This window comes from Schistocerca serialis, chromosome 1, assembly GCF_023864345.2.
Source record: "Schistocerca serialis cubense isolate TAMUIC-IGC-003099 chromosome 1, iqSchSeri2.2, whole genome shotgun sequence".
NCBI lineage: Eukaryota > Metazoa > Arthropoda > Insecta > Orthoptera > Acrididae > Schistocerca > Schistocerca serialis.
In genome coordinates, this window is record NC_064638.1 from 93,429,730 (window position 1) to 93,452,652 (window position 22,923).

At 37.9% G+C, this 22,923-nt stretch overlaps 1 protein-coding gene across 1 annotated transcript in view; it reads left to right on the plus strand.

Annotated features, from left to right (window-relative positions):
• The window catches only part of LOC126462459 (calcium-activated potassium channel slowpoke), a 915,336-nt gene that overhangs the window by 729,991 nt on the left and 162,422 nt on the right, over nucleotides 1–22,923 (plus strand). Inside the window, exon 20 of the mRNA XM_050096074.1 lies at nucleotides 17,871–18,042. Coding sequence (XP_049952031.1) covers nucleotides 17,871–18,042 — 172 coding nt within the window. The remainder of the gene's footprint in view (nucleotides 1–17,870; nucleotides 18,043–22,923) is intronic.

Consider the following 22,923-nt stretch of genomic DNA (forward strand, 5'->3'; position numbering starts at 1 on the left):
ATGACTTTACCGGCTGAGGGTATGGCTTTAAACTTTTACTTGGTAGGGGAGTGGGTGTGGCGCCACTCCATTGATTGCCGTTTTGTTTCAGGTTCGAAGTGATGAACCCATGTTTCATCGCCTCTAACAATCTTTGACAAGAAATTGTCACCCTCAGCCACATGATGAGCAAGCAATTCCGCACAGATGGTTCTCCTTTGCTCTTTATGGTGTTCGGTTAGACAACGAGGGACCCAGCGGGAACAAACCTTTGAATATCCCAACTGGTGAACAATTGTGACAGCACTACCAACAGAGATGTCAAGTTGAGCACTGAGTTGTTTGATGGTGATCCGTCGATCATCTCGAACGATTGTGTTCGCACGCTCCGCCATTGCAGGAGTCACAGCTGTGCACGGCCAGCCCGCATGCGGGAGATCAGACAGTCTTGCTTGACCTTGCGGCAATGATGACACATGCTTTGCCCAATGACTCAGCGTGCTTTTGTCCACTGCCAGATCACCATAGACATTCTGCAAGCACCTATGAATATCTGAGATGCCCTGGTTTTCCGCCAAAAGAAACTCGATCACTGCCCGTTGTTTGCAATGCACATCCGTTACAGACGCCATTTTAACAGCTCCGTACAGCGCTGCCACCTGTCGGAAGTCAATGAAACTATACAAGACGAAGCGGCAATGTTTGAAAATATTCCACAAGAAATTTCCGGTTTTTTCAACCAAAATTGGCCGAGAAAAAAATGTGTTGCATTACTTATTGAACTGCCCTCGTACTTGCACCTCTTTTGCCCATTTTAGCAGGATTTCCATTGTGATCTTTCTTCCATTAATCCAATATTTTGTCCTCTGTATCTGAAGTCTTAGTAAGTAGTAATCTTAACCTCTAATGCACTTCTCCAGCACTCAGAATTTCATATTGTAGTAGAGCATTGCATTTTCTTTTTATAACGCCATTCAGACTGCAAAGGATGACTACTTTGCTCGGGTTGGCAGGGGTGTAATCAGCAGAACACAGTGTCCTGTTAGTACCTATAAGGTAATAATGTCGATGGATTGTCAGATTGTTTTGTAATGGACAAGTCTAGATGGGGTGCTCACCAAAGCACACTACAGATAGTGTGGTGAGTCTGTCTGCTGCCCTCTGAACTAAATGTGTAAAGGATGATACAAGACTGATTGACTGTTAAATGACAGTATTGACAGGAGACTTGGCAGCTCTGTTGTGATGTGTTCCAAATGCAAATAGATCATTTTGATCACATGCTCTGAGCTTCACAAGTACTCATTTATGGGCTAATGCAGTGAGCATATCTCTCTCAAGCTTAAGCAATGAATTCAGCATCTTAGAAAAATAACGAAAAGTGTGAGGTCATCCACATGAATGCTACAAGGAATTCATTAAACTTCAGTTACACAATAAATCAGTCAAATGTAAGGGCTGTAAATTCAACTGAACACCTAGGAATTACAATTACAAACAATGTAAATTGGAGGAAAACATAGAAAATGTTGTGGGGAAGGCTTGGCAGGACTTTTAGAATATGTAACAGATCTATTAAGCAGACTCCCTTCATTACACTTATCCATCCTCTATTAGAATACTGCTGTGCAGTGTGAGATCCTTACCAGGTAGAACTGATGGAGTACATCGAAAAAGTTCAAAGAAGGACAGCATGTTTTGTATTATCATGAAATATGGAAGAGAGTTCACTGAAATGATACAGGATTTGGGCTGACATCATTAAAAGAAAGGCGTTTTTCATTGTGATGGAATCTTCTCACAAAATGCCAATCACCAACTTTCTCCTCCGAATGCAAAAATATTTTGTTGACTGTGACCTACATAGGGAGAAATGATCACCATAATAAAATAAGGGAAATCAGAGCTCTTATTGAAAAATATAGATCTTATTTCTTTCTGCACACTGTATGAGATTGGAATAATAGAGAATTGTGAAGATGGTTCGATGAACCCTCTGCCAGGCACTTAAATGTGATTTGCAGAGTATCCATGTAGATGTAGATGTAGATATAAATGGGTGAAAGGGGCATTGTTTTGTCAAAGGCAGGTGCCCATAAAGCAAAAGAAAAGAAGAATCTAATGAAACAACGCAGCAGTGTAAATAGAAAGCAAGAATTTAAAGCAAATGTTAAGAGGAAAATGATAGAACATGCTAATTTGACCAAAAATATTTTTCAATTCCTTTGAGAGGATTTGAGTAGATACAATGAAATTAGGCAAGAGAAACAACTTAAAGCAATAAGATTATGAAGAAAACAAATTAGAAATTTTCATAGAAGGTAGATAGCACATTTTATCAGTTACAGTGGCAAATAATATAATAATTAAAAGTGAGATTTGTTTATGTTTGTGTATTCAAGGGAGTAATGAGAAATACTGATAGTGAACAATGAAAATCATAAATTAATGCTGGGTGAAGTGTACAAAGTCATTCAGGGTATGAAAACAGGAAAGAGGATGTTATTTTAGAGTTGAAAGAAAAATTATACAACCAAAATTATTGAATATTTGTGAAAAAAGAAGATTTCTCAAACATGGAACAATGCCGTTACTATTTTATTTGCAACAATGGAGACACAAATTAAAAACAAGCTATGGACCTATTGGCCCACTTTCCATAATGTACAAGATATTCACAAAAATTACCACCAGCTGGTAAGAAAATAACTAGCATTTGAAGTGGATCTAGTGCAATGAGACATACACATGTCATCAATGATGTTATAGAAGACATTAATAAGCACAAATTACCAATTTGCGTGTAATTTCTACTTTTTGAGAAAGCCTTTGACTCATTTTCATCAAATTCTTTACCAACAACTCCCTAGAAACAAGGCATTGATTCACCTTAGGCAAGGGTGCCCATACAGTAGACTGGAAGATAACTGGTGACTTGTAAGTAGCCATAAAACTCTTCCAGTTCCGGCCCTTTTAAAAAACTTGTGTAATACTGACTTTTAATTAATTTTGTTGAAAGAAAATACCTGACTGCAATATATTCTTCCTTTCCCTGTGAGCTACAAGGTGAAGGGGGAAGGGCAGCCCCCTTGCCGATGGGTATGGGTGCCCTTGAACTTAGATTAACGTTCTGGAGAATATATACTTCACTGTTACAGTTTCAAGAAGACTTCATCAGACTAATGAGAAACTCCAACAGTGAAACGGGGTTCATGAAAAGAGTTTTCATTTCCCAAAAACTATTCTCAGTAGCTGTAGGGGAAGATTTTAGATCCTGAAAAAATGATAAATGAGTATGTGTTACTGGATCATATATGAAACATCTTCATGTTTCCCTCTATTGAAAGAAAAATTCAGCAATTTCTGGAAGAATGTTATAGGACAAGTTTGAAGGAAGTCCTGAAAATCACTTGTAATAAGATTAAAATAAGATACGGGGAAACCCAGTTCTAAGCAAAGAAGGGAAAGCAGAAAGGTGGAAGGAGTATATTGAGGGTCTATACAAGGGCGATGTACTTGAGGACAATGTTAAGGAAATGGAAGAGGATGTAGATGAAGATGAAATGGGAGATACGATACTGCGTGAAGAGTTTGGCAGAGCACTGAAAGACCTGAGTCGAAACAAGGCCCCCGGAGTAGACAATATTCCATTGGAACTACTGACGGCCGTGGGAGAGCCAGTCCTGACAAAACTCTACCATCTGGTGAGCAAGATGTATGAAACAGGCGAAATACCCTCAGACTTCAAGAAGAATATAATAATTCCAATCCCAAAGAAAGCAGGTGTTGACAGATGTGAAAATTACCGAACTATCAGCTTAATAAGTCACAGCTGCAAAATACTAACACGAATTCTTTACAGACGAATGGAAAAACTAGTAGAAGCCAACCTCGGGGAAGATCAGTTTGGATTCCATAGAAACACTGGAACACGTGAGGCAATACTGACCTTACGACTTATCTTGGAAGAAAGATTAAGGAAAGGCAAACCTACGTTTCTAGCATTTGTAGACTTAGAGAAAGCTTTTGACAATGTTGACTGGAATACTCTCTTTCAAATTCTAAAGGTGGCAGGGGTAAAATACAGGGAGCGAAAGGCTATTTACAATTTGTACAGAAACCAGATGGCAGTTATAAGAGTCGAGGGACATGAAAGGGAAGCAGTGGTTGGGAAGGGAGTAAGACAGGGTTGTAGCCTGTCCCCGATGTTGTTCAATCTGTATATTGAGCAAGCAGTAAAGGAAACAAAAGAAAAATTCAGAGTAGGTATTAAAATTCATGGAGAAGAAATAAAAACTTTGAGGTTCGCCGATGACATTGTAATTCTGTCAGAGACAGCAAAGGACTTGGAAGAGCAGTTGAATGGAATGGACAGTGTCTTGAAAGGAGGATATAAGATGAACATCAACAAAAGCAAAACAAGGATAATGGAATGTAGTCTAATTAAGTCGGGTGATGCTGAGGGAATTAGATTAGGAAATGAGGCACTTAAAGTAGTAAAGGAGTTTTGCTATTTGGGGAGCAAAATAACTGATGATGGTCGAAGTAGAGAGGATATAAAATGTAGGCTGGTAATGGCGAGGAAAGCGTTTCTGAAGAAGAGAAATTTGTTAACATCCAGTATTGATTTAAGTGTCAGGAAGTCATTTCTGAAAGTATTCGTATGGAGTGTAGCCATGTATGGAAGTGAAACATGGACGATAAATAGTTTGGACAAGAAGAGAATAGAAGCTTTCGAAATGTGGTGCTACAGAAGAATGCTGAAGATTAGATGGGTAGATCACATAACTTATGAGGAAGTATTGAATAGGATTGGGGAGAAGAGAAGTTTGTGGCACAACTTGACCAGAAGAAGGGATCGGTTGGTAGGACATGTTCTGAGGCATCAAGGGCTCACCAATTTAGTATTGGAGGGCAGCGTGGAGGGTAAAAATCGTAGGGGGAGACCAAGAGATGAATACACTAAGCAGATTCAGAAGGATGTAGGTTGCAGTAGGTACTGGGAGATGAAAAAGCTTGCACAGGATAGAGTAGCATGGAGAGCTGCATCAAACCAGTCTCAGGACTGAAGACCACAACAACAACAACAACAAGATACGGGGTGGTCATAAACAGTACGAAAACCTCATAAGAGTGTTGCAGGATAATTTATACTGAGAAATAATTGTTAAGAAAAAATTCAACATGTTGTACTGTTTCAGAGTTAATTAGTGTCGAAGCTAACAAATAAATCCCTCATGTGTGCAAATTCAAGCAGCCTGCCAGAGACCGTGTCACAAAATATGTTTTTCATTTGGTTTCATGAAACTTAACAAGAGAGCAATACAAAAATTGAACATGAGACAGTAGAAAGGATTGAACCTGAGTCAAAGGCAGAGTAACCTTGTTTGCTATCATCAATGGGTTGCTCAGTTAGCAATGAAAAAATGAAATTAAAAATAACTGGAAAATGTGGGGAACCAAACAAATTGGTCAGGCGAATGACTGGAGTGGCAGATCTAATTATCAACATATTGAATGTGCAATGGAGGTGGGCAGGTCATGCAGTTAGGTGAATGGGCAATTAATGGACCACAGAAGTTTTTTTTCTGGATTCCAGAAGACAAGGAAGAACTGAAACAAAGACCTAATGACATTTAAACAATCTACAAGAGCAATATGGATGCATATATCTGAAAAGGAGGAGGACATTATCCAGCAGTGGATAAGTGGCTGATGATGTGATGATGATGGTGAATACCATTTAGTATGTGTTACACTATTATAAATAAATTATTAGAAATCTGAATCTGTGGTTCACAGTCAAAACAAATACACTGTCATTAAGGTAATCATGAGCAAAAGTGGTGTGGTTCATAAAACATACTTACACTCCAAGAAGATGATGACAGGATTAGCAATCAAATATTTACTTGAAAATCATAGTTAGCAAAATTTTAAACCAAGCTGCTGTGTTTTCAGATATCATGACACCACTTAATGATTTCATTTCCATCAGAGTCAGTTTTCAAAATTCAGTTGATGTGCAGTACTCACTAGTATTTTTGTCAGTGGTAATTAATGAAAGCTAATTAATTATTCTGGAAATGATATTAGTTTATTCAAATTCAAAGAGTATAATGTTGTTTATATGGATGTATTTGTTTTCTGAAAACACAAATCTGCAAAGCACTTGAAGTCTGCAAGAGAAAAGCGTAGGTCATTGGCGAATAGGAATGAAATGCAATGTCTGTCAAAAAAGGTGAAGCACCCAGAAGGGAGGAGGGAACAAAATGAAGTTTCACAGGTTAAAAGAGAATGTGATGTTATTTCAGTAATAGCAGAATTGATTCACATTTACAAAGAAACTGACAGTATAAGACCACTTACTAGTAAGGCATTGATCTCACTCTGACCTGGATGCATGGAATAATTCAATTGGAAAGGGTGTCGTAAAGGCATTACATATCCTATGTACTGGCACTGCAACAAATTGGTTATCCAAGATGGTCTCTTACATGTTCTATCACGGACGGGGATCTTGCTTGCCACAGGGGTACCTAAACATCAGGCAGACAGTTCATAGCTACATGTACCATATGTGGATTGTCTCTTTGAAAAATGGCACCATGATTCTGTCGCATGATAAGTATCACAAGGGTGTGCAGGATATTTGTGACCTGCCATCTTAGTTCCATTAATCACTACCAGCTGTGACCTTAAGTCATACCCAACAGCTTCCCACAACACAGTGCCAGGAGTGACAGTGCTGTTCCTCTCTTAAGTGTTGGAAGAGTGGAATGACACTCTAGGTCATTGCCATAAATGCCAACATCAATCATCCACAGTATTGCAGAACCACGGTTCATTGCTGAACACAATGCAACATCATAGTCATCCATAGTCTTTGCTTCCCAGTCACTGCATCAATCTAAATGCAGCCATTTGTGTTATGATGTTAACAGCAGTCTACGCATGGGAGGGTAATTCTGTAATCCAGCTACTGCTAGTCTCTGACCAGTGGTGTGGGATGACATATAATGTTGCAAATGGTTCATTACTTATCCTTAGATTGCAGGAGCAGTTGTGGATGGGTTACGATGTGCTTGGTGCTCTGTACAGCAGTCGTCCCTTGTGATGGTCAGATGTGGTTGACCAGAACATCAAGGAGAAGTGTGCCAACCCTCATATTCCCATGCAGTCCAATGTTGGACCACTGTCACATCCAAATGCCCTGCAAATGTGGATGTTGCAGAATTTGACTAACTGGTTAAATGTAGACCCACAATGAGGCCCCTTTCAAACTCTGTGCTGATAATGCTCGGTGTGCAGCAGCTCCGTGTCCTTCACAGTATTGATTCAGCGCCTGATGCTGTTTGCGTCCCTTACATATCCTACCATATGTGGTAACAACAACAAACATGGGCAACACTAATACATTCTGGAGGTCATTCTATGTGGATAATTGTAGCTCCATTCGTTTATAAACCTGCCAATGTTGTGAATGAGCGTGAAGTTGCATTGACACCGGACAATATGTTTTATGTTTCACTTTTTCTGTCAGGCAGTGTAGTTATATTAAGTATACAGTAGAAAGATCAATTTTATTATGGGTGAGCCATTGAGAGTTAAGCAGAAAGTAGATAATACACTGGACAGCATACCCCGGCCGTTTCATTAATAGAACAGTTGATGAAACTCTTAATAGCTTGGTGTGTGGTACTTTCAACAAACAGATTCATCTATGCAAATAAATTAATAATACATTTGCTTTCATTAATTATCACTGAGAAAACTACAGTGAGTGTTTCATACCCATGGCTTTTATCTGATGATTCCAAGGGAAACAAAATCATTTGAAGCATAGCAAAATTACTGTTGCCATGGCATCTCAAAGTCAGTAACTTGATTTAATAAGCTGCTAACTATGAATTTCACAGAATAATACATTTTCTTCCATTAATCATCACTGGAAAACTACAGTAGGTGTTGCACACCAATGGAATTTTGTCTGCTGACTGCAAGGGAAACAGACTTATCAAAGCATAGAAAGATCGCTGTTGCCATGACATCTATAAGGTCAGTAACTCGATTTAATGAGTTGCTACCTATGAATTTCAGATAAATATCTTTGTTTTAATCCTGGTTATTGTGACAAAAATTATCATACCTTAGTACCATAGATTTTATAACCTGAGAAGTTCATGACAGGCCTCTTTATGAACCAGCTGATCTGGATGGAGAACTTTATAAACAATCCTTTCAGTAATAAAAACATAGAGCAACATGGACATAATGTTACTCAATACTTACCAGTCTTGTTTTTCCTGAGGTGAATAAGGACTTTTCCATTAGAATGATTGCGGGTTATTGTCATGATCATAAACCCAAACTCAACTTTTGTCACTACTGACAACATGAAAGGTAATTTTGGATTGTCTTGAAGCAGTTGGTTAAGTTTCCTCCTGACTTCCAGGCAATGTTGCCCCTGATCACCTTGAAATAATCATGGCACAATTTTTGCTGTGGCCCTTGTCATGTTCAATTCCTCTAAAAGTTTATGTTCACATGCACCATAACTTATTTCAGGTATTGCAGAGATCATTAACGGTCTGTGTATGACCTTGCACTATCAGGTCCTCCACTTTCTGAATGTTTTCTGTTGTAATGTCAGCTGATGGCTGACTCGAACAGTCAGCCTCACAAGATCCATGTTTGCACATTTTTAAACACTTACACCAGTGTAAATCCATGAATGGCCTAGAAAATTGTCTCCAAAAGCTTTGGTGCATTTCTGCAGCAGATTTTCAAAGTTGAAATCAAAACTTTATAGAAAAGCTGCTCATTAATCTCATCCACCATAAAACCATAAATGCACAGCTAACCAGAGTACTCAACAACTAGCACCAATCATTCAAGAAGGATATAAAGAGATACTCGTAAGTGTTATTCAGTTTATGTGTTACTATTTAGGAACTGATGGCCTTAGCAGTTGAGTCCCATAAGGTTTCACACACATTTTTTGTTACTATTTGCATGCAAAATTCAAATTTCAGCAGCTTTTGAATAGTACTTAATATTATTCATGAACCATTGTTTTCAAAAACTGTAACACTTGAAAACAATATAATTAGGATAACTAAATTCACTACAATGAATATTCAAAGAATAACACAAAAATCAATATGAAAACATGTATACAGGAGAATTATCGTAAGTAACTCTGCTGTGTTGATGCAGTGGTGCTTAATATTTGGTAAATTCTTGTGACTCTCACATTATCCCACTGGACAAAATTGAAACCTGACACATATATGGTGAATATACAAATGTTTGCTTTTTATTGGTATTTTTCACCAAGAGAAATTCATCCAAAGTTGATGAAGGTTTCTAAAAAGCCTGTTCCATTTTTAACCATTATATATAATGGTCTTGAAGATGATCAAAATGATAGACACCCCAAGTCCTCAACTACAGCTGAAAACATCAAGAAATATTCTGAGCATTTACTAGACAATGAGCAATTAAAGGAGTATGATATAATTTGTTCAAATGATATATGGAAATAACTATCTATCTAAGGAGTAAAGGTGACAATTCACTGAATAGTTGAGGCACTGTGTCAGCATCAGGCACCTAAAGAAGGCTGGGAGTGTAGTTATCTTTTGAATGAATATTTCTTCAGGACTATGGAATTCACATATAACTGACATTCTAGGATTGTCTGAAGAAAGAATATATTACATTTTACTTGAAAAAGTAGTGTTTTGTGGTATTCATCAGTCCAAAGAATTGTTTGATGGAGCTCTCCATGACTGTATTGTGCAAATATTTTCAGACCTCCATAAACACTGCACCCTTCACCAATAATTTGGAGCTGCTTACTGTACTGAAGCTTTGGTTTCATTCTAAAAATTTTATCTCCTACACTTCCTTCAATTATCATACTAACTATTCTCTGTCACTTCAGGAATGTGTCCTATCAATCTATTCTCAAGTTGTATTACAAATCTATTTATCACCAATATGATTTAGTATCTGACTAATTACTTGATCTACCCGCCTGGTCTTTAGCATTCCTTTGTAGCACCATATTTCAAAAGCTTCTATTTTCTTCTTGCCTATACTGTTTATTGGCTACATTTAACTTCCATACAAGCATAACCTACAAACTAATACATTCAGAAAAGACTTCTGAACACTAATAATGATAATTGTGGATGTAGATAGACTAAGCATCTATGGTCATCGGTCTTTTATCAATTCCCAGGACAGAGTCTGTGTACACCATCTGTATATTTAAATCTCAAGTGAATGTGTGAGATCATTTTCTAAATGTTTACGTAACATGTATTTCAGATGGGATGTGGGCACCAGCCCAGTGATTACCTAATGGAATGTGGGAAACTGCCTAAAAACCACATCCAGACTGACCACCTCACCAGCCACTGTTGTTATCTGCGAAAAAGATCAATCTGGATTGGGCTCACGTCCCTGTGTCCCAGAAGGAGCACGTTATTATGCTCAGCTATCTGAGCAGGTTCCTAACACTGAAGTTTATGGTAGCTGTTGAAATATTTCTCTTTTTCATAAATATTTTGCCTGACTATTGACAGTCTGTATTTTATGTCCTGTTTTCTTTGGCATCATCACTTATTTTGCCCAAATAAAAAAAACCTTGTGTACTGCCTTTAGTGTCTCACTTCATAACCTAACAGCCCCAACATTGCCTGACTCATTCTATTAATCTCCATTAACCTTGTTTTACTTTTTCATGTGTTCATTGCACCGGCTGAATAGCGTGGGGGATGGGCTGCAATCCTGTCTCAAATCTTCTCAATTATAGCCCCTTTTTCATGTTTGTCAACTTTTGTAATTGCAGTCTGCTTTGTGAACATGTCATAGGCAATTTTTGTGGCCTGTGTTTTATCCCTGGTAATTTCAGAATTTCAAAGAGTATATTCCAGCCAACATTGTCAAAAATATTTTCTAAATCTACAATAGCTGTAAATATGGATTTGTCTGTCTTCAGCTTCTTTACTAAGATAAATCATAGGATCAGTATTGCCTTACCTATTCCTACATATCTCCATATCTCAAACTGATAGATAAGTCAGATTAGTATTTTGCAAACATAACTTCACTAAACACACATCTATCAGCACATGCTTTCTTTCATATTAGACTTGTTCCATCCTTTTTCAAGTCTAAGGATGTTTTGTATGCCTCATACATCATGCATACTAAGTGTAACAGTTTTCTCACAATAGATCCTCCAAAGATCGCATAATTCTGAGGGAATGTCATCTACTCCTGGTGCCTTTCCCCACCTTCAAATTCCAATCTGCCGTCACAGTAAAATTTTTGTATCTTGTGATGTACTGAATATTTTTTTTCTCATCATATATTTTTTTCAGACCATATCTCATCTTCAGAAGCTGTACCTATTTATACTTTTACTGCTGCTGAATATTGCGGTTTTCTGTCTTGTAGGCTGTGGTGGTCTTCTCAGTATTGGCTGTGATGGTCTGTTCACTATACTGATCACAGTAGTTCACTTGCATTCCTGATTTCTTGTTCATTCTTAGACCTTCTGCATTGCCCCTGTATGATTTTCTGGTTATAACCTGCTACTCACCTGACCAAAAATCCAATTCTTCTGATCATTGAATTTCACTAATTCCCACTATATTTAACTTCAACCTATCTATTTCCCTTTTTCAGCTACTTCTGTAAAATGTAAACAGCTATGACTATAGTGCTAATTTACTCAATCTCATTGATATAAAAATTAATTCCATATTACTTTATATATGCAAATTAGAAGAAAAATGGCTATTTTGAAAGGGGCAAGGTGGGACCAGTGCTTCTTTTCTTATACTGGTGCATGATGGCAGATTTAACAGTGGTGATAATTGCCAGAATAGAAACCTTTGGGTAGGGATAAGGATTTGGGAATGTCATGTGGTTTGACTAGGATGTTGCAGACGGTGGAGAGGTGACAGTAGCGTCAGAGGATGGTGTGAGGAGGATATCAGGGAGAGAGAGAATTTCATTTCAGGGTTTCATTTTAAAAAATTATAGTCTTGGCAGAGTACTGTATAGAGTCCTGAATGACAAGGGATGTGCTTCTAAATTTTTTGGATGTGAGAACTGCATTAGGCAGAGGGCAGGGCAGGGCAGGGATGGGATTGGTTAGGGGGGGGGGGGGGGGGTGGAGGGAGGGTAGGGTAGGGTAGGGTAGGGTAGGGAAGGGTAGGGTAGAGTAGAGTAGAGAGTGATACTGCTATGAAGTCTTATTTGCGAATAAGATCTGAGTAGTAGTCGTGCGGGAGGAAAACCTGAGAGAGGTTGTTGGTGTGGGTGTTGAGGCATTGAATGGTGGAGCAGATACATTTGTTGTGGTTGTGTGGATTGTAAGAAAGGGGGCATCTAATGTGAAAGGAGTGACAGATGTCACAGTTTAGGTATTAAATTCAGTGGAGACTTTGATATCAGTTACTATGGGATATCCATGATGGTTGTTTTTGTGTATTTTAAGAAGTAAGCAGGAAGTGGGAGTGTGTGGATCAGAAGAGGTATGGAGTTTTCAGGATTTTTTGCAGCCCAGTCTCAATGGAAAGAATGACATCATTAGTAACAAAGCCAGAGGGACATCTGCAGCTTTTGGACAGTGAAGAATACAAAAGATTTTACTGTGTGATACTTCAATGACTGACTCATCCAGGTAACTTCTTCATGTGCTGTTAGCCATGTTATTATGTGTACTCATTGCTTGGATTCCAAACACTTAGGGTGGAGCCCAGGCAGTGAATACACATAACAACACAGCTCACAGGACCTGACAGATATTACTGCATTGGTTGTTGAACTATACCAGACAACGAATACGCATAATAATGCAGCATATGGCACCTGAAGAAGACAGCTCTGTCAGTGGCTGAAATATTGCACAGTAAGATGGAATGAACACTGGACAAGTCACCATTAACCAGCCCCACTACAAATACCTGACAGATTACAATAATTTTTACTGCATATTTCTGCTGAATAAATACTTAGCTGTATTTCCCCACATGATTATCCGGTATGACAGTGGTGAGTGATAGTATGCAATTCTAACAAATAAAAATTATTTATAAGTACCATAAATAGAGATCAGTGGGAATTCTGTCTGCAAGTCAAAACAATGAGAGAGATTTCAAAACGAAAATCATGAAAAACTGAATTTTCAGTTAATTTATACATGTGGTGGTGCCACCTGAGTGTATTATTTATATAGATGACAAGGAATTTCGCACTCAGTGTTTCATTTAATGATCACCCATTGATCTCTGTTTCTGGTACCTGTAATTCATTTTTATTTGTTGTCATGGGGTTCAGACCAAAGGCTGGTTTTATGCAGCTCTCCAAGGTAGTCTATCCTGTACAAGCTTCTGCAAACTGTTATGACCTATGTCCATTTGAACATGCTTATTGTCTTCAAACCTTGGTCTCACTCTACAGCCCCCCTCCCCCTCCCTTGGCTGATAAAGGATAAAGATGTTAACTGTGAACAGGCTGCATGCCTGTTCCATTGATCTCCTGGCTGTGTCTGATATGGAATCTGGATGGGGTGGTATATTACTCCTGGAAATATTTTACCCAGCAGGATACCACATTCTTAAACCATACAGTACAACCGCAAGTCTTCAAATACCAATGTACCATGGCCATGTTGGCTAATATTACAAAACCAGATCAGTCAGTCACTTAAATGATTGCCACTGCAACTACTGGCAATGCTGTTACATCTCTTCAGAAACTGTTTGCTAGTATGACCTCTCCCATCCTACAATGTGAATGTACCTACAATTCTCTTATCTGTATCATTGAGGCACACAAGCTACCCTACCTTGTCATGTTCTATGACTTGTGGGGGCAGGTATTAATTATGAGAAACTTTATACAAGGTTTATGTGGTATTTTTTGAATACTGACAAAAAATCTTACGTGAAACAAATTTTTCATCATGTTATGACCATTTTAAAAATAATCTAACTGTTTCCTTGTATAAGTTTCTCAGTGTGGAAGAGATATGTGTCTGTAATTTCATGCCAGAGAAAAAGGAAATCAGAACAGTGCTAGGTCATTAGTTACCTTTCTCACCCTATTCGTTGCTATTTCATTTCCATCTCTTTTTCCATATGAAAAGAAAATGGAGGGTAGAAAACATTTTGAGTACACTAAAGACATTATACCAAAAATAGATTATGTTTTTCAGAAATTCCAAAATTATGCTTCAGGATGGAATGTAATCACTGTGAAAATATTGGGCAATGAAGACTGATATAATTGGAAGCTACATTGACAAAAAGAGCATTTTTACTTTAAAAAATGCCATCGTTGAATATCTGGCCAAGTATTTTTCACTTTGTTCACATACTGTATTGTATTCAGTTTCTATTTTGAAAAAAAAAAAAAAAAAACAGCAGTTAATTATCTCAATATTGTCATCTATATCGTGTGAATGGAGGCAGAAGCCAATCTACTGCAGTGTTGTTACAGTTATACATCAAACGATCAAGATGTGTTACATCTATGTGTCAGTAAAGAATACTCCATTTTTATGCCATATGAATGTAAAACAAGTAATTTATTGTTTCAAAATTATCTTAATACTTTGTTGTAACACAAAGTACACTTTACAAATGTTAGTGAAACTGAATGAAGCATGCTGCATATTTGAGGAGCAAAGTCCTGTAGTTGATTCTTGTATTTGGCATGTACTGTTGATTGTTTTTTCAGTCAGGGTCAGTTTCCATAAAATTTTTCTTGGTTGCAAACTATGACTTATTGTACAATGAAGCAACAGTTTTGTCACTACAGGTATTACAAGAGGCCTTCATCAGAATATACAATACTATTGGATCATTACCACTTGAACTCTATTATATTGACTCCTCTACTTTCATGTAACCGCTTAAAGACAAATATAATAAAAAATTTTATAGCATTGGATGTTGTGAATTTTGAGGGGGGGAACTGAGATACTTTATTGATTGTAATTCTTGTGTAGATTCCATCTGTGTGAGTACTATGTCTCTAGTGGCCACATTATCCTCTGAACGTTAAGCTGTAATCTTTCTTCTTTCCCGAGATGCCATCTAAATAAGGTTTTTGTACACTGAGAGCATTTTGGAATAAATCGAAAAGATGTGGTGTAGTCCAATAGGCTGAAAAAATTACATTTTTCTGTACACTTGCAGTAGATTAAATGCAGTCTTACACTTGCAGTAGGTTAAATGCAGTCTCTGTTTCTCATATTCTCTCACTTCATTTAGTTTCCTTTAAAAAGATTGTTAATTTTTTTGTTGGCTTCTAGCATACAAACTTTTTAGCCCTCACAAATAAATGTACTGACACAAAATTGTTGAAATAGTACTAATGGCTTATAGGACATTAGTCAAAAGCTTTTAAATGTATAACATAAGATAATTTTTTGGATTTTAGTACACTGAAATTTGCTAAATGAACATTAATTCTAATGTGTATTCACTTAATCATGAATTGAAAACAAAATTCCAAAGAGATTAGAGGATAAAATAGAGAAAGATTAAAGTCAACAGAAATAAACCTATAATGAAAAATCCACTAAAACTAACAGGGCACATCAGAATACTGTAAATCCTACAGTTCGCTTTTTCTTTCATGGTAGGTAACAGTTGACAGCAGTGAATATTTTACAATTACCTTTAATTACCACTCAAAAGACAAGTAACACTTTTGTTAAACAAGACACTCTCACTCTGTTTGTGAGTGGGACAGGAAAGGAAATGACTAGTAGTGGTATGCCAACCAACATACAATGGCTTGTGGAATATGTATGAGGTCATGGACTGGATATTTTCAGAAAATTGTTGCGTCTGTGACCCAACACTAGGTAAACTTTTGTGTTTGTGTCTTATAGATGACCACCATATGTGAACTGCATGATGTTGATAAGTGAATGTAACAGAAGATCTGTTAGTCATTTCAATGAGGATTCTGTTATAGGACAATCATTGTAATATTGTTAAGATTTGTATTGTTGATCTGTAAATTTCTAATCTGGGCGCACAGTCTCGAACAATGGCAGTAGCAATAGCTTGGTAAATAGTTGTGCTTATAAGTTTATATTTATTTTCTCAATTGTAACAGAAAAATCAATATGTAGACAATTCATTACCAATCAATAACTAATTATATCTAACACATCTTACCACAACAGGGAGGTTCAGCTGGAACATCATTAAGTTTCATTCTATTATGTAAATATCCGTTTTAGTCAGCTTATTTGCAAATTTTGAAATTGAAGTAAATTGCTTGGTAAAAATTATATATATCTCAAACTACTATTTGATGTAGGTTCTGCATATTTTTTATACAGTATATTCTGCAAAGTAGCATGAAGATGTAGTGTTAGGAGAGTGTAGATATAATCATTGAAGTAAATGCTGAGATTGTACTTGTATCCTGTGTGTGATGAATTTAGAAATATTTTTCTGGTCATAGTTAAGTCTCATTTTTATACTGTCTGTCATACCAATAATTTTTCATGCTTTTTCCAACTGATAATGTACTGCGCATGCTCCAGATCTCCTCATCTGTGATTCAGATTTGTACTTCTTTTCTAGAATCTGCCACATAGTTTTTATGCAGAGGTGTGTTTGAAAACAATTTGACCAATATTTATTCAGAATATTGCTTGTTTCACAAATAAAGGTGTTTTAGATGTGCTTTCAGTTATTAAATGCTGAAAGTTAGCTGAAAACAACTGTTCTCCATCATTACATGAAGGCACTGAGGGCACTTTGACTAAACATGGCGTAATCTCATGCATATTAAAGGAGCAAGATTTATATCCCAGGTCAACCATACTAATTTAGGTTCATTGTGGCCATTGGTGTAACTACAAGATGGCTCACAGTCATTTTCTTTATCTTTCATCATCTGAATTATCCAGTATCCATGTCCAACATCTATGTCCCGTAGCATGGCAGTTAAATTTAAAAAAATAAAATTTGCTTAATATCATACCTATAATGAACTTGTACATCATCTGAATCATGATTTTTTAAAGTTTTCTGTACATGATATAAACTCAGTGATTCTTTTGCATCACAGACATCTACAGCACACCTTTTGTAATGCAACACATCTTCTTCATATGACTTAGGCATCATAATTCCCACAGTAGACAATGACTGTACTGTTACTGCTGTTCACACTAAATTTCTATTATTCTAAAATTAGCATTAAGCCATTAGACTGATAGTGAAAATAATCAGCAAAAAGGCCTTAAATCAAACATGACACGAAAAATCCCAAGGATATCCGTTAATAATAATGCATGTTTCAAACAATTTTTATTTTTCTCAATGTTCAAGTTAGGTCATAGTTATTCAGTAGCTATCTCAAGTAACTATATAACAATATTATGAAAAGGATCGTTGCTACTCACCACAAAGCAGAGATGCTGAGTCAAAGATAGGTACAACAAAAAGACTATAACAAATAAATCTTTCAGCCAGTAAGGCCTGTGTCAAAAATAAACACACACACACACACACACACACACACACACACACACACACACGGTTGCAGTTTCAGTTGCCTGAAACTGCATTCATGTGTGTAAGTTGCATTTGAGTGTGTGTGTGGGTGTGTGTGTGTATGTCTGTAGTCTATTTTTGACAAAGGCCTTACTGGCTGAAAGCTTTATTTGTAAAGTCTTTTTGTTGTGCCTATCTGTGACTCAGCATTTCTGTTGCATGGTAAGTGGCAACTTTCCTTTTTATAATATTGTTACATTCCATCCTGGATTTTCCATTGTTTGATTCAAGTAACTATATGCATTTTAAATATTTGTATAATTCTTGATGTCATTTCAGGCCAACGAGTAGAAACTCAGGGAGCAACAACATGAACAACAATGGTGGCCTTCAAGTAGGAATAGCTGATGATCAAGCCAAAGATTTTGATTTTGAGAAAACTGAGATGAAGTATGATTCTACAGGCATGTTTCATTGGGGTCCTGCCAAGAATTTAGAGGAATGTATTTTGGTAAGTATATCATTACAACAAAAATTCAAGAAAACGACAAAATATTTTCCAAATTGTTGTCTGCGTACATATGTGTAATATATGAATGGCATGATTAAAATAGTTCTCTCTCTCTCTCTCTCTCTCTCTCTCTCTCTCTCTCTCTCTCTCACACACACACACACACACACACACACACACACACACACCAATCAGTGACAGGAGGAAACAAACAGAATAAAGTAATGTGCAAGCTATCAGAGGCTGTGGCTCCTCCTTCTGGCAGAAGGGTTGAAGGAGAAGGAGTGGCGGAGTTTAGGAAATAGGGAGTGTTACGGAAAAGTTGCACAGGAGCCTGGGTCAGAATGGGATTACAAGTAAAGACTGATTGTTGAGGACTGCACTCGGTCAAGATCTGAAAAAAATAGTTACTGATAAAAAATGATAAAACCAAAGAAATGAATGTAAATTAAGGCCAGGTTGGTGGCAAAACCAAAGACATGTTGCAACAAAAGTTCCCACCTGCAGAGTTCTGAGAAAGTGTTGTCCAGGGGAAGAAGCCAGATGACACATGTAGTGATGAAACAGGCACAAAGATTATGTCTATCATGTTGTAGAGCATATTTTGAAACAGGATATTGTGTGATGCCAATTTACACCTTCTGTCTATAGCCATCCATCCTTACTGACAGCCTGGTGGTTGTCATACCAAAACAGAAGGCTGAACAGTGTTTCACAGGTGGCTCTCCCTTAGATAGTATATGTTTTACCAGTTACAAAGTTAATATAGATTGTGGTGCCAGTGTGCATAGAGCAAGCCTTACAAAGGGATAGCCACAGGAGTAGGAGCCATAGAGTAGAGAAATGAGTATAGAAGGAGTGTAGCATCTGAACATGATTTTGTGGAGATTCAAGGGGGGCAGGGGGGGTTGGGAGTTATTCTTGGTGTGGTGGACAAAATGTCAAACAGATTGGGCTTCATTTCAGTGCATGATTTTAGGATATCATAGCTTTGTCAAAGAAGCTGATTAATACATTCGAGATCAGCATACTGCCAGATGACAAGAGCTGTACTCCTAATTTGTTTTATGGAGGGATCAGCTCTACCAGGGTCAAGAATGGGAATTCACAGATTTCAGATGATCTAGGAAGCAGTTAGTGCCTTTAATATAGAAAGAGATTCTTTATATTATAGGTTTCATGTATTGATCAACTAAGACAGATATATGATCAGTGAGTTCTTTCAAGCTAGCAACTAAGGGACGGTGGCTTTCAGGATTGTAGAAAGATGGGAGTGCATAATTTGTGTGGAGTAAGGAGTTCTATGGATTAAGATGTTAGCACTTGTGTGATACCTGAAGTTGTAAGTGGGCACTATATGTCACTTTGTGTTACAGTGGTGGAATCTTGATGGCAGATGCTGTACATATAGGTGTCAGACAGCTGGCAGATACCCTCACTTACATACTCCCTTCAGTCAAGTATGACAGTGGTAGATCCCTTGCTCATTGGGAGGATAATGGTGGAGTCATCTGTTTTTAGGGAATGAAGAGCCTTGTGTCCTGTCAAAGGGTTGTGAAGCAATGCTAGATGTTAGGAATTATTGGAAGGCATGTAAGGAGTGATTTGGAGGCTGTGGTGAGAGATCAAGCTGGGATTTTGATCGGAACCATTCAAGGTATGTTTCACTGTCAGATTTGGTGTTGGAAAGGTTTTAGAATTGGCTTGCAAAATTGTATTTCCAGTTGACATTACATGTGAAGGAAAGTAGATCCTTCATCGACATAGCATGGTTAAATGCAGTTTTACAGCTTAAAGCGAGAACTATGTATAATACAGACAATTCAGGAGGTAAGAGTGCCTTAGAGGGGAGGGTGAGAACTCTGTACTAATGTGAGTCATTCTTATGGTCTTGAGTTACCATAGCTCTAGGAGGCAGTGGTGAAGGTTGGGTGATATTAAGAAAGTTGACCAGATTTGATTCTAGGTGCTGTATTTTGTACCTGGAGAGACATCTGGTGGAGTGGAAATTAGCAGATGAGGCATGCATATCACAGATAAGTAGGTTATATATTGATATGACTACCACCAAGTTAGCAGCTTCCACATTTCCGTGATTGTTATGTGTGTCCTGCCACGGCTCAGTAGGTAGATTTTTTATTGATTATTTTCATTGATGTATTATTTCCTGTGACCATCATTCCTTCCTATGTAACCTCATTGTCAATCTGTGATATAATCTATCTTGTTGAAACTGTCATCTGTTTTCAACCTTATGTGCTAGTTCATTCACTTAGTTATTTGTACCACCTGTACTAACCAACATCTTGCGCCTTCATCTTTTCTCATACCGATTTCTGCGCAGTTAGAAGGATCCATTGTTATTTATTAACTTGCATATAACTCTGTGATTATGGTTCACTATCCACTACAGGGCCTTCACCTTGTCTTTTGCTGATTTGTTTGCAAATTTGACAGAACTTGTGTTTTCTTGACCTCTTACCACTTACATTGCTTCAGCATGGTTCTTTCACATTTTTGTACTTTTTTTTCACTAAACTGCACTGAGCAACTGTTACTGCTATCTCCTGCATTATTTTATTTGTCAAACAAAGTAGATTTCATTTTCTCCAACAATGTTCTCTTTCTGTTTGTCCCATTTTTAAGCTTCTGTCTGTTTCCAGGTCCTTTCCATGAACTTTCCCAATCACAGATTATTGTTGTAATCTTTTCCTGTCATAATTTATTTGTATCACATTATCTACTTTCCTCACAAGAAATTCTTTCCCTCTCATTACCTCTTGTTAACCCTTGTCTGTTCTCAAGATTTCCATACATATTTTTCTACATTTTTCTGATCTTTATCCTTACTTCTTGTCCTTTTTCCTCCCACCCCCCATGCTTCTCTTTTGCCTCTTGCATCATTTGTAATACTTCAAACCCTCCTATTTTGGCATGATGAATCACATCATATATTATATTCAGTCCTTTTGAAAACATGCTTTCATGTGCTTGTACTTGGCAGTAGTCTGCAAAAGCTTAACATTGAAATTCCCTGTTTCTGGATGTAATCCTGCTCCACACCAGCCCCTTTTACAGTTTAAAATACAGCAATCTCTTGCACTTAACCACCTTATCTATGATGCATATGACTCATCTGTCAGTTTCTACTCTACCAGACTTCTCTCCTCCTACAAAGTCCTCCAGTTATATGCCCATCGTGTTTCTTTACATGGTATCATCCACCAAGCCAACATCACACTGCAACAATAGGCCAGATGTCACCTCAAAAAGGTAACCCACTTTCTTCTAAACAACCTCAGTGGTGTGATCCATCCACTAAACAGCCACAACCATCTATCACCACTCCTCTCCTACAAACAGAGCATGACCAACAAGCTTACGAACAGCTACTTTACCTTTGAGCAGCAGACATACAAACAGGTCAGGGCATGGCCATAGGAATCAGGATGGCTCCTTCCTATGCCAACCTTTTCATGGGTTGGGGGGGGGGGGGGGGGAGGGGGGGTTTCCTGAGATCCTTGAGGCATCATCCCTGGATTGGTTTTGATACATTGATGATATATTTGCCGTATGGAGTCATGGTGGTGCTGAACTGTTAAAATTCTCTAAATACATTCTCACAATTAAAGTTCAAATGGTCTTTTTCCAAATCCCATCTCAATTTCCTTGATGTTGTCCTCATCCTCACTGTGGGTCAGCTACACACTTCTGTCCATATTAAACCTACTAACAAATAACAGCACCTGGAATCTGACAGTTGCCATCCTTTCCATGTCAAATGTTCCCTACAATATCGCCTTGGCATTTGAGGCAAATGTATTTGTTCAGATGCAGGCTCCTTAGAGCAATACACCACCATTCTCACCTCAGCCTTCACTGGATGTAATTATACCAGCCTAGTTCAAAACTAGTTTTCCTAAGTCAACACATCCAGTCCTGGTACTGCTGATCCTTCCAAAAAACCAGTTAGGAGTACCCTTGTTGTCATCCAGTACTAGCCTAGTCTTGAACATATTAATAAGCTACTTTGACAAGGCTATGGTTTCCTAAAATCATCCACTGAAAAAATGAGGTCCATTCTGTCTGACATTTTGCCCACCACATGTCGAATAGTTCCCAGAACCTGCCCCCCACCTCCCACTCCCTTTTCCCTGCTTCCTCCCCCAATATCTGCAATATCCCATTCAGATGCTATGCTCCTTCTGCACTCCATTCCTTACCCTGTGGCTTCTACCCCTGTGACCATCCCTGCTGTAAGACTTGCCCTATGCATGCTGCTACCACAACCTACACTAACTTTGTAACTGGTAAAACATATACTATGAAAGGGAAAGCCATCTGTGAAATGATGCATGTTGTGTGCCAGCTGTTATGTAAACACTGTTCAGCCTTTTGCTTTGGTATGACAACCACCAGGTTATCAGTTAGGATGGATGGCTATAGATAGAGGGTGTGTACTTGCATCACACAACACCCTGTTACAGAAAATGCTCCACAATATGATAGACATATTCTTGGTGCCTGTTTCATCATCACATGTGTTATCTGGATTCTTCCCCTGGACACCAGTTTCTCAGAACTCCGCTAGTAGGAACTGGCACTGCAACATGTCTTTGGTTGTCACCACCCACCTGCTCTTAATTTACATTAATTTCTTTACATCTCTACCACATTTTAAGACAATTAGCTGTTACTAAGTCTTCCACCTCATTTTGTCAGCAATCTCTGTTTTGCTTATTACCCTGTCTTCCACCTCTAAGCTCTCAGGTTTTCAAATCTTGAGCAGTGTGGTCTCAAACGGTCTTTACTTATTGTCCCCTTCAGAAAGACTGCCCTGACCTGGACTCCTGGGCAACTTTCCCAGAAATCCCCCTATTT